General features: G+C 32.0%; 1 protein-coding gene across 1 annotated transcript; it reads right to left on the reverse strand.

The window, feature by feature from the left end:
• Positions 1–3105: 3105 nt before the first annotated feature.
• LOC130502005 (putative two-component response regulator ARR19) lies at positions 3106–4895 on the reverse strand. The gene is made up of 5 exons (XM_056996816.1): positions 4612–4895; positions 4351–4503; positions 3816–4253; positions 3644–3729; positions 3106–3543 (listed from the first exon to the last, which is right to left on the reverse strand). Exons 1-5 carry the CDS (start codon positions 4787–4789, stop codon positions 3106–3108), a joined length of 1293 nt encoding a protein of 430 aa, XP_056852796.1. The 5' UTR covers positions 4790–4895.
• Between the last annotated feature and the right edge of the window lie 7065 nt (positions 4896–11960).

The raw sequence follows: 11960 nt of genomic DNA on the forward strand, positions 1-11960 counted from the left end.
CGGCATTTGTTTATGTGCTTACCTTTCAAAAGAGATCGAGCGATATTCATTTATAAATTTGAGATTTGTCGCTTTCTTCTCCTAAGTTATTTAGTCGATTGAGATTCATGATTAACTCCGGTCTCTTAATCGAAATTCTTAAATTCACGATTCTATATTTTTTATTTTTAATATTTTTCAGCTGAGACGGATTTTATATCTTTTATTTAAGAGACGGTTTTTTAGCTTTTCTTAGTTAAAATCTAAAAAAACCTAAAAACCGTCTCTTAATCGAAAGTAAGAATCCCAGTTAAGAGACCGGGGTTAATGATGGTCTTTTAGCTCTCAATGTATTTTACTAGGACAACTTTCCACCATATACCAAAATATTAGTTTTAAATATAATAATTTTTATATCAAAAATAAAAATTTAGTTTACATTTGAAATTATTATTTTTATATTTTAACTTCATCAATTCGGAAAACCAAAATTATAGTTATAACTATATGTAGTCTAATTTATTTCAATTTGGTTTAGTTAACAAGTTTAGTTTAATTTTATTAAATTTCAATAGATTTAAATTTACATTTTACAAAACTATATATATATATAAATATATATTAAATTGTAGTCTTTAATAAATATTTATATTATTCCTTTTCTGATTTGGTCTAACTATTAAAATTTGATTTTATTTAAACTGCAATAGAATTAAATTTACTTTTTATAAGACTATTTGTTAATATCATATTGTATCTAATGCATATTTATTTTAAATTTATCTTATTATCTAGGTTTAAATATTTCTATATTTAAATATAAAAATTCTTATTTTGGATGCTTGTTTGTTTTAGTAAACTATGTTAAAATGGTAAAAATAAATTTGTTAATTAACATTATGAACCGACAATTTAAAGGAAATTTCAGCCATTTAACTAACAACAAAATTTTGATTTTATAAGTATTCATTTTTATGTGTTAAGGTACACTTACAATTAATTTTGTTGATATATATACACAAAATATGATATATATAAGTATATCATGATGTATATCCATGAGAAAGAATTTAAATGCGAGAGAGGTATCAGGGGATTTATATTGTGATAGATGTGGTGCTACCGAAGAATCAATTAACCATGTGTTCTTTGAATGTCCTCCAGCGCGTCAGGTTTGGGCACTATTCTAGATCTCATCTAACTCCACAACTGAATCTCTGTTCACAAATATGGATTACCTATCCTGGCGAATCCTACCTGAATTGGAAGATCATCAATTTGCTTGGATATTATGGTATATTTGGAAATGAAGAAATAACATGGTTTTAAGCAATTTGGATATGGACCCTAGGGATACTCTTCAACTTGCGGAAACAGAATCACGGCTATGGGCTGAGGCACAAGTAGTACAAACGCCGACACCAAACCCACAACAAGCGAATCTTCCAATGATTCCCGGCTGGTGGTGTTTTCTGGATGGGTCTTGGAAGGATAAGGAAGTTTTTTACGGGGCTAATGGGAGCACGTAATGTAAGGACTTCTCTCTCTCCTCTTCACTCTAAGATATAAGCTTTACTTTAGGCAATGGAATGTATGCGGAATTTGCGTCAGTTTCGGGTCACGTTTGCAACAGATTTGTTTGCAATTGGTAAAGATGGTGTCTGAACCAGATGAATGGCCTGCGTTTGCTACTTATTTAGAAGACATAAAGACTTTAAAAGAATCTTTTCATAGCTTAGAGATCATTCATGTATTTCGCATACAGAATCTGAAGGCCGATGCCTTAGCACGTAGTACGTGCTAAGAAACAGACGTCCTTTGTTGTGGATGCAGAACTACCAGTTTGGTTTACAGAGTCCGATTGAGTTTGTAAAAATCGATGACAAAAAAATGATATATATAAGTAGGTAGAAGTTTTTGTAGTTATATTTAGTTTTTTAATATGATATATAATTTTATTCAATAGTGACATATGAATTATTAGTGATTACTATATGAAGCCCCACCACATAACCCAAGCGAGGTACAAATCAAAAGAGCATTCAGCTTTACGTGGTATGTACTTGTTTATGTAGAAGCAGCGCAGCTACAAGAAGTTTTGAAGTTTTGTAAAGAAGGTGATAGTATTGTAAAACAGTTTTGTTTTCATTATGTTTGCAGTTTGTAGCGTCTTTTTGTAGAATGTTTTTAAAAACTGCATTTTTACTGAAAATGATGTTTAAGATGAGATTCCCATAGCAATGCACAAAAAAAAGAGATTCCCATAGCTGGCATGGTATGCGTCAGGAACTTGACATATTAATGTACCAGAAGTTCGATATATGTGAGTACCCAACCCACAACCATCAAGTTTTTTAATGCTGAACTATCTAAGTCGGGATTCACACAGATGGTTTAGTAGAGCCATTAACGAATTAGATTTTCTGTTTATCTTGAAGAGAGTTCTAAAATTCTATAGTCCATATATCATATCATAGTACTTTTATGTCGTAGAAATAATAGCCATAGTCCGCAAGTTAGTAACTATGTGCATATTGATAATAGAAGGCGGGACCAGAGAAAACGTTATGATCGTTAGAGATTGATTTTCTACGATACCATATAAAGTTTTAAAAAAGTGAGTGTGATCATCACAAAAAAGTATGTAGATTGACTAAGTAGGTAGACTTAAAGACTAACAAGATAACAACGAATTCCACGTCATTATCTTTTATCTTTATATCATCATCTCTATAGAAATATATATATAAAATAAAAATAAGTATTATGTCCTGATGTGTTTCCTGTCCACAGATTCGCTTCCTGATAATGTGTTATGGTTTATGAATTAAAAAACTTGCAAGCAACTCATTTCATAAAATATAATTAAATCTGCTGAAAGAAAAAGATATTCATAAATAAGAAGTTTATTAGAAACAAAAAAAAAATATTTCATACATATGATACTGATATACATATCATCAGTAAACGATACTTTATAATTAATTTCTTATAAAAATAGCTGATCTTCTTGCGACGCACAAGACATGCTTGTTTTCCCTTACGCACTGATTATTCCCTCACAATCTTGAATTTTCCTAGAAACAAATAATCTCCCACAAAGACCATCTTAAAGAGAAGCTCATATCAGTTACCAAAATTGTAGCCATCGAATAGAAACTCGTTTAGATCGTTAGGCAAACTTGGATAAGTTGAGGACTCGAGATCTGTTAAACCAATGCCATTATAAGCTTGTTGAGGTTCATTCCTTCTCATCATGTTATTCACCTGATTTGGAAGCTGATATTGTCGTTGTTGATGCTGCTGCTGGAGATGGTGATCATTGTTAAAGTAGGACAAACCAGGCATATTATTGGTAACGAAGTGGTTGTTGTTCATTGACAAGTAACCATTTTGATATTGATTTTCCTGGACCGGGTAAACAGCTGGACCATTCATAAAGGATGATGGTGCAATGAAACCATTGTTCATACCTAAGAAAGGCGAAGGTCTACACAAACTAGACCAATCAGTCTCTGGAAACTGTTGAGGAATTTGGTTCTGTTCAAGACTTAGACGATGTTTCTGCACGGCAACACAATTGATGTAGAATTTGTGTTATTCATATATGCAGAATCCTAGTTTAATTGTCACAATAAAAAAAAAAATAATATTCTTTTGTAACCTGAAGATGACTGGACACATTGTTTCTAGTGAGTCCTTTGATATTCAGGTCTTGCAAGCATTTGAGAATTATCTTTGGACTAGCTTCTGCGGTTGCATTAAAAAAATGATAAGTAAATAAAAGAGAAATAATTAAATTTGAATTACTAGAGATTTTAGAATAGTTAGATTACTTTTAGGCCCACCAACTATTTTGATGGCTTCGAGAAATTTCTCTTGAAGATCTCCAGTCCACGTCATCCGCGATTTCTTGAAATATCTCGCATTTTTATTATTTATGCTTTGTTCACAGTTGTAATTGCTTACGCTCCTTGAATCGTCGCTGTCTTGGTCTGAGCCGTTACTCTTAACCAAATCTGATTGCATTGGTTGAGTTTCTTCTATACCTGTCCTTCTTCGTTTCTTTGTTGCTTCCTCTTTTTCTTGCTTTGAACAGTCATCATGAGCCACAGCCGGTGGAACTAAACCGGTTTTAGATTTCATCCTCTTGCGTACAATGTGTTGCCATATGGTGGCTATGATCTCTTTTCTAACGGGTTTCATAACATAGTGGCATGCACCATGTACCATTGCGTCCATCACTGATTCTGTTTGATCGTCATCTGACATAACTACACAAAGATTAAATTAACTATTATTTGTTATCGAATTAAGATAATTTTGTTATAATAGTTTGAAAAGTAAAAATTTAATGCACGATATACATACTTATTACAGGAAGATCCATCTTTGAACCAATGATTGCGAGAGCTTGGAGTCCATTAATTCCAGGCATATGATAATCCCAAATTACAATATTAATCTCATGTTTAGAGTTTGTCAGAAACGCAATGGCTTCTTCTGCGTCCGCATAAGCTGTCACTGGATAATGATTAAACACGTAAGTATAAACCATAGCTTTAACAACTCTTTATTAAATCGCTTAATTTATACACATATATGTGACTATATATGTAAGAAGATGATTACCTTGATAGGCACAGCGTTCCATGATTTCTTTCATATTAAGTAAAGTGCTGAGACTGGCGTCGACAACCAGAACATTAGTACTCGGCGGAAATTCACTGAGAGGAGAGCTGATTTCACAAATTTCTTGCTGCAGTAAGAGAGTTTTATCTCCATCCTCAGTTATATTTCTTATAGACATTAGAAAAGTTACTTTTGTAGAGGTTTGGAAGAAAGCAAGAGATAATATGTATGTTAGAACATGTATGTATCTTATTACGAAGAAGAATGAAGCTTTTTATATTATAAAAATTGATTTTATCATCATGAAATTTTGACATGTGTCAAAATAAATTTATTAAAATTTGTTTTTATTTTATAGGTGTACATAGTATTATGTAATAAAAATGGAATGTAAGATTTATGGTAGATTACAATGAAAGAAAATTGAGTAACTACGAAGAAAAAATACAATTAGCTGTCAAGCCAAATCTTCATTTTACTGAATTTTATGAAAAAGATCTCAAAAAGATTAAACCATTTGACTTTCCCCGCTTTCAAATATGACTTTCTGCCTATGTTTTTTTCTAAAAAAATATACTATATATGAACGTATAATATGATTTTCAATATGAAAATAATAAAATGATGTTTAATATGAATTTTTAAATAAGGAATTTTCTATTACCTTGATAGAGTTTTATTCCAGACTGGACTTCCAATTATGCCGACATTTTTCCTAGAACTTGGAAATATTAAAAAAAAATCTGATCTGAAAATAAAGTTTTGCTTCGGGTACGGATCTATAGTATATACGCGAATCTCGGTTTGGATCCAGGTCTTAACCAAGACCCGATCAATTACCCAAATGAACACAAAACTAGGTATTTTTAGTATCATGGGTAATTTTTTAAAAAGTTTTGGTTAGTGTTGGAGTTTAAAGGTGAAGTTTCAGATTTTAAAATAATTTCGTAGCTTTTTCAAGTATTCGGGTATTCATATTTTCTGCGTTTTTCAATACAGTTTGGCTACTCTGAGTACTAAATACCTAAACCAAACTGTTAGGATAAAATAAAACAAGGTTCCTCGTGATACTACGTTAACATGAAGTAAAACAGCTGAACAAGAAACAAGGATCAAAGTAAGGTTTTATTGATCTTTTTGAGTGGGTTTTTCAACTTATAGGCTTGAAAACCGTTAGTCGCTACTGCTAAACTCGAGGTGCATAATAGTCGACCCATGTCTTTTAGGGTTTAGGAGTCCTCCATGTAGTAGGAAATTAGATTATGGTTTTGGGTTTTCCTGGTAAACTTTCATATTCTAGATATATTTTATTGCTTTTTGAGATATTCAGGTATTCATGTATTTTCGAGTTTCAGTATTTTCTGGGTTTTCCGGTACAATTTGGGTACTCCAGGTACTAAATACCAAAACCGAACTATAGCCAAAACCCGAAAACCCCAAACTCAATGGGAACGAAGCTGAGGGTACACACTCTTTGAAACTAACAATATGTATGAATATTTACAAAAGTATTGGGATAATCGGGTTTGATTCACCAGTTTAGTAAATATTGAGTATTGGTTAGTTTTCTTTTTACCTACCATACATCAGATTGTACAGATCACATTAGTTTAGATGAATAACAAACTTTTCTTCACCGCCTTCTTACTTTTTCTTTGCATCCTTAAACTTTGATTATCTTCACAAGATCAATAAATCTGATCCAAATGGTATTGATCTTGTGAGCTCATTTTTTCATAGACTAAGATGAGCAGTCTCGTTTTTATTCTCTCGTGATTTCTCAATCCTCTTTGTGTGGCGATTGTAAATATAGTCTTCAGAATTCTCATTTGTGTTTTCTCTTAAGTTCATCTTATTCACCGATCATCTTACTGCTTGAGATTTAATTCATTGATCTATTTATGTTTAGTAACGACACAATCCTCTGCTGATCCTTAGCTTGATTCGACGTGATATTCAGCTAATCAATATGTAGATCCTTATTATAACATAAAAACAATAAAATGCGGTCTTCTTCTTGTTTCAGATCTTGTCAACAACTTTTGAATTTCATTTTTTGAGATGATCGGTACGGATGATGTAGAATTTTTTGAACAAACTTGATTTTGTTGATGGTATGATCTCTAAACCTTCTTATAATGATCGCGATTATGGTATGTGGTCTTGTGTAACGAAACTATTATCTTGGTTAATGAATTTAATTTCAAAGAAGATAGGCCATGTTTATCTCTACTGCTGGAGGAATTTGGTATAACTTGGTCTCTCATATCAAAAAGTTAGATGCACCAAGAGTGTACGATATAGAGAATTTTTTTGAGTAAAACTGAATAAGGTTCTATGAATACATCAACCTATTATACAAAACTTGTTACTATGTTGGAAGAACGTAGAAAATATGTTAAATTGCAAGATTGAACTTGTGAAATGTATGAATGTGATGCAATAACTTTATGGGAAAGCTACAACACATGAGTCGTGTTACCAAGTTTTCTATGGGCTTTGTGGGAACTGAAATTCACACTGTCGATTTCCGTCGAATAAAGAAAATTAGGAAAACCCTAATTTCTCAGAGGTACTGGATTATCTGCGAGATCACAGAAAAACGAAGAACAACAGAGAACAGAATATCGATGGTAAATTGTGCTAAGGCATTTTATTGAATAATATAAATTGATATACAGATTTTCACAGAAAATAGGATGAATAGGAGGTTGCTAATCAACAGAGAACGCAGAACAAAACAGAAAAACGCTCTAAGTATGAAACTCACTAGTTAAGCCGCCAAAATTCTAAGTTCTCTAAAGCTAACAGAAGTCTACTAGGTCTAAATTTTCGGATCCTTTCTTTCTTGCATAAGCCTTCCTTTATATATGATTTCTAGGTCGGTTGTCTTTTCCCCTTCTGCCCCTGGCCGAGTTTATTCTTTTGCGGTAATATTCCATTTCTCTCGATTTTCATGATTATCTTTCAAAACTTGACATTTATCTTCTCGTGCATACAATACACAGACCGTCATAGTCACTTTGGGCTCAGATTAGTATAAAAATCGTAAGTGGGTTTACGACCACATTTTAGACCTTCCCGGGCCGTTTTGCGATTTAAATGTTTTTACGATTTTAAGAAGAAAACCCAAGGTACGCGGTCGGTATTATCAAAGTGTCCCAAATTAATTGTATAGTCTAGGCTTTTCTGGTGTTAAGTTAACTGCTGCCGTTTTATACGATATCATTTGAACTTACGAGAAAACAAGTCTTCGCGGGTTTTTTCGTAAAGTTCTAACTGTAACTCCAATCGAGATGAAAAAAGAGTCAGTTTGATTGAGACCCGAAGACAGGAGTTTCAAAGATGCGAATGCAAGGCATGGGATTGATTCAATTCGCATTTGGATGATGGTCTTCCAACTCGCCCAATGGCGAGTTGGATTGAATGATCCAACTTGCCATGGGGCGAGTTGGATGATGCTTGTCCAACTCTCCCAATGGCGAGTTGGATCAGAAGTTTCGACTCGTCTGTTGATGAGTCGGACGGCACTGGTTTGTTCCGTTGATCGGGAATTGTGATGTTCTAATGATTTCATTCGATCCCTAGAGATGCAATCTTAAACGTTGATTTCAAGATTACCTTTTTTGACCCCAACAGTTAGCCCCCCAGATCGCAAGTTTCGGGTGTGATTTTTCCGAGTGAATGAGGTTGTTTAATCGAAATCTACGGCTAGGAATGAATTCTTCTCAAAACCCTTTTGTCGATTTTTTTGGGTGCGAAGAATCACCTCTCCTTTACTTATTTATAAGTATTGAGCTCTCATTCTTCATTTTCTTCATACTTTCTCAACTTCCCATGTTTTCTCTACCATCTCTCTTAGAAATTCTTTTATACCAAGATGTATTCTTCCTGGAGCGACCAAAAGAGCTGTGATCCTGAGATGGGTGATTCCCTTCACATGAGTACGTTGGGTACTCCCATCTCTGGTGCCGTCCCGGCGCACATTGCAGAGTTCCTTTCCTTCCAGGGCGAGATGGATCGTCAGGAAGTCATGGAGGTGGTTAGCGCAGCACGCTCTGATTCATAGGATCTCCCCCTCCAGCTTGCACTTTGACTCCTTTAGCCGAAATACCGCTCTCGGACGATGTTGTTACTGCTCCTTTAAATAAAAATAGAATATTTTCTATAACTATGATAATTAATACTTTGCATATTTTGTGAATGATAATAATTTTAATTTTTATGCACTATATACTTTCCATTTAATTTGAATATCATTTTTCATTTATAATATTATTTAAAAATCGAATATAAATATATACATGCATATTAAAAAAAAATATTATGCCGTTTTTTTACATAATAATGATATGCATTTTTGAGTGTTTAATTTTCTAAACCTATTTTTAAATTAAGTTTTAGATCTAAATATAAATAAAAATACAAACTTATCATAGTAACCAAAAAAAAGAAAATAATATTTTCATATCAATAATAAAGTTTCTTATTACCATTGTTTCATTTTCTTCAAATGACATAATACAAATCTCATTAAATTCTAAATAATTGCTTTTTAATTTTATATAATATTAAGCAGTATGGATTATTCAATAAAAAATTCAAAAATTTATTTATGTTTTTGGTTTTCAGCGGGTCATCTCATTTCGGATCTTTAGTTAATAGTAGATTTTTAGATTTTTACAGGTTATAATTACAATTCTTTTTATTAAATTGAACTGAATTATACACATATCACTGGATTTATCTGTTCAATCATATGTCTGGGTTGGATATGAAAACACCGTTTAAAAATCAATTATTATAATAGAACAATTTTTTTGAAACACAAATAGAAAACTATAAATTATTTATTCTTTAATCAAAATTACCAATTCAATTAAATTTTATTAAAAAAAATATATCCGCATTTTAAAATCTAGTTATTAGCTTATGGCTCGACCAGCAGGGGCAGATCTATGCTTTTTAGGTTGGGGGAAGCTGCCCCCAGTGTAAACTATTTGTAGAGAGCATAGATTTGGGGGTAGCTGCCCCCACTATTTGTAGAGAGCATAGATCCTAATAAAAAATTATTAATTATAGTTTTTAGGATCTAGAATTTGAGTTTAGATTTAAGATTTACGGTATATAGTTTGTGTCTAGAGTATAGATTTGGGTTGGGAGTTTAGGGTTTAAATTTAAATTTAGGATTTAAGATTTGGATTTAGGGTTTGAGTTTATATTTATGACTCAGAGTTTATGATTTAAAGTTTATTGTTAAAAAATTTCGTTATTATTTTTTTAGTTATTTTGTTTCTTTTATAATTTATAATTAATAATTTATTTAACTATGTGGCATTAATTTATATGACAATTTAATTGAGATAAAGAATGAAATGAATTTAAAGATTCACTCTAGGTGAATTTATATTGTTCGCTAAATATTATGCAGCTTAGTTTGTTTGAGAAGTTGCTGCATCGAGTCCAGAACATCATGGCCCAATGGTAAGGACGGGCTCCTTCCTGCACCCAGGTTGTGAGTTCGAACCCTGCTGGAGGGAACTAAGTCATGATTTCTGGACACCAACACGGATATAGGCCTATGCTTTAGGGCCCATTTGCATACCCGGAGAGAGGGTCTATCCGTGGGCTGCACCTCCCCTTGGGGATTAGTCTGGGCCCTTCCATAGGCCCGGGATACCCCCAGGTTAATCAAAAAAAAAAAAAAAAAAAGTTGCTGCATCGAACCACTGGTCGAAGCACCATATCCCCACCCCCTTTCCACCTTTTTGTTGTATACTATGTTCTCCTTTCTTTGTTTGCATGTCATATTTTTTCTTCAAGTTGCCTTTTTCTTAGTCTGTTTTTTTGTTCTTTACTCTTTAGTTCTTTTCCATTTAAATTGATTTTCCTATTATTTTTATAATAAATATTTAAAAATGTTTTTATTTTATCTGTTGTTGGATTTACTTTTACTTTTTGAGTTATAAAAATATTTAGTTTATCATTGTACTAGTTGTTTGCTAAATGTTAGTTTTCTGAAAATGTAACTTTTGTTTCAAATTAATGAACTTTTAATTTTTACATTAAATTTTTGAACTATAAGTACATCATTTTGTGAATAATTTTTTTATAATTTTAAATCAGTAATACTTTTATAAATTTAGAATTTATTATTAACAAATGAAATAAACATTTTTTAAAAAATACATATTTTATTAATATTTTAAATAAAAATAAATATATTTTAATAAGTTAATAGATTCAACTTTATTTGTCCCCACTAAAAATAATTTCTGAATCTACCACTATGGACCAGCAACGGATCTTGGGCGAGTCACTCCACGACAGAAGGTCTGAGAGAGAAAACTTATACGAGATATATTGTCATCTCTAATCTATAATTAAAATTTTGGTAACATCTAAAATTTTGAATCTTTGATTTTCTCTCTAACAACAACTATACTAAACTAGAACGGGCCTTGTGGTCAAGTGGCAGTGGACGGGCTTGGGACGCCAACACGTTTCAGGTTCGATCCTCCTGTTATGCGAAACTAAGTCACATTGTTCTGTTCACCTAACGCGGATATGAGTCCATGTTTTAGGACCCATTTGAATGCCCAGGAGAAGGAGTCCATCCGCGGGCTTGCGACTCCCCCGGGGGTTAGGTCTGGTTTCAATAGTGACCCGGGTTTAACCCTTTTTTTCTCAAAAAAAAAACAACTATACTAAACTAGAAAGTTCAAACACAAAGATAAATTGATACGTGACCCTCTTTAACCTACATCATCATTTTCTTCCTATTAAATCCTTTAAAACTTTACTAGGATATGACCCGCGCTTTGCGCGGAGTGAAAAAAATAATGAATAGTTTTACGTAGATAATATTAATTTGTTAAATATTAATCTACATATATAGTATGCATATGTAAAATATGATAAAAGTGAGAAAATGATAACACGAATATATGCATTAGAGGATACAAATAACAAACATCATGTCTTATGCTGAAAAATTGAGGATCGACATATTGGAAAAAAATAAGATTATAGTATGGATTTGTATTTGTTTCAAAATAAAAGAATATATCTAAATTTTGGAATGAGTCTTTCACTTAAAACTTATAAGACATAATTATTTTCATAATATAAGTGTAGAATAATATTAAAAAACATAAATAAGACAATAAAACTCGATAATAATAAAACATGAAAAGAGCGAAAAACAATTAAAAAACATTAAAACATCAGAATCGCCGCTTAGTAAAATTAAAATCCATTGTCTGCAATCATATAAAGAGGAAAAACAAAATTTAGTAGCATAAATATTTACATATTTAATTAAGAAACTAAGTGAATTAAATATAATA

This window comes from Raphanus sativus, unplaced genomic scaffold, assembly GCF_000801105.2.
Source record: "Raphanus sativus cultivar WK10039 unplaced genomic scaffold, ASM80110v3 Scaffold0373, whole genome shotgun sequence".
Lineage (NCBI taxonomy): Eukaryota > Viridiplantae > Streptophyta > Magnoliopsida > Brassicales > Brassicaceae > Raphanus > Raphanus sativus.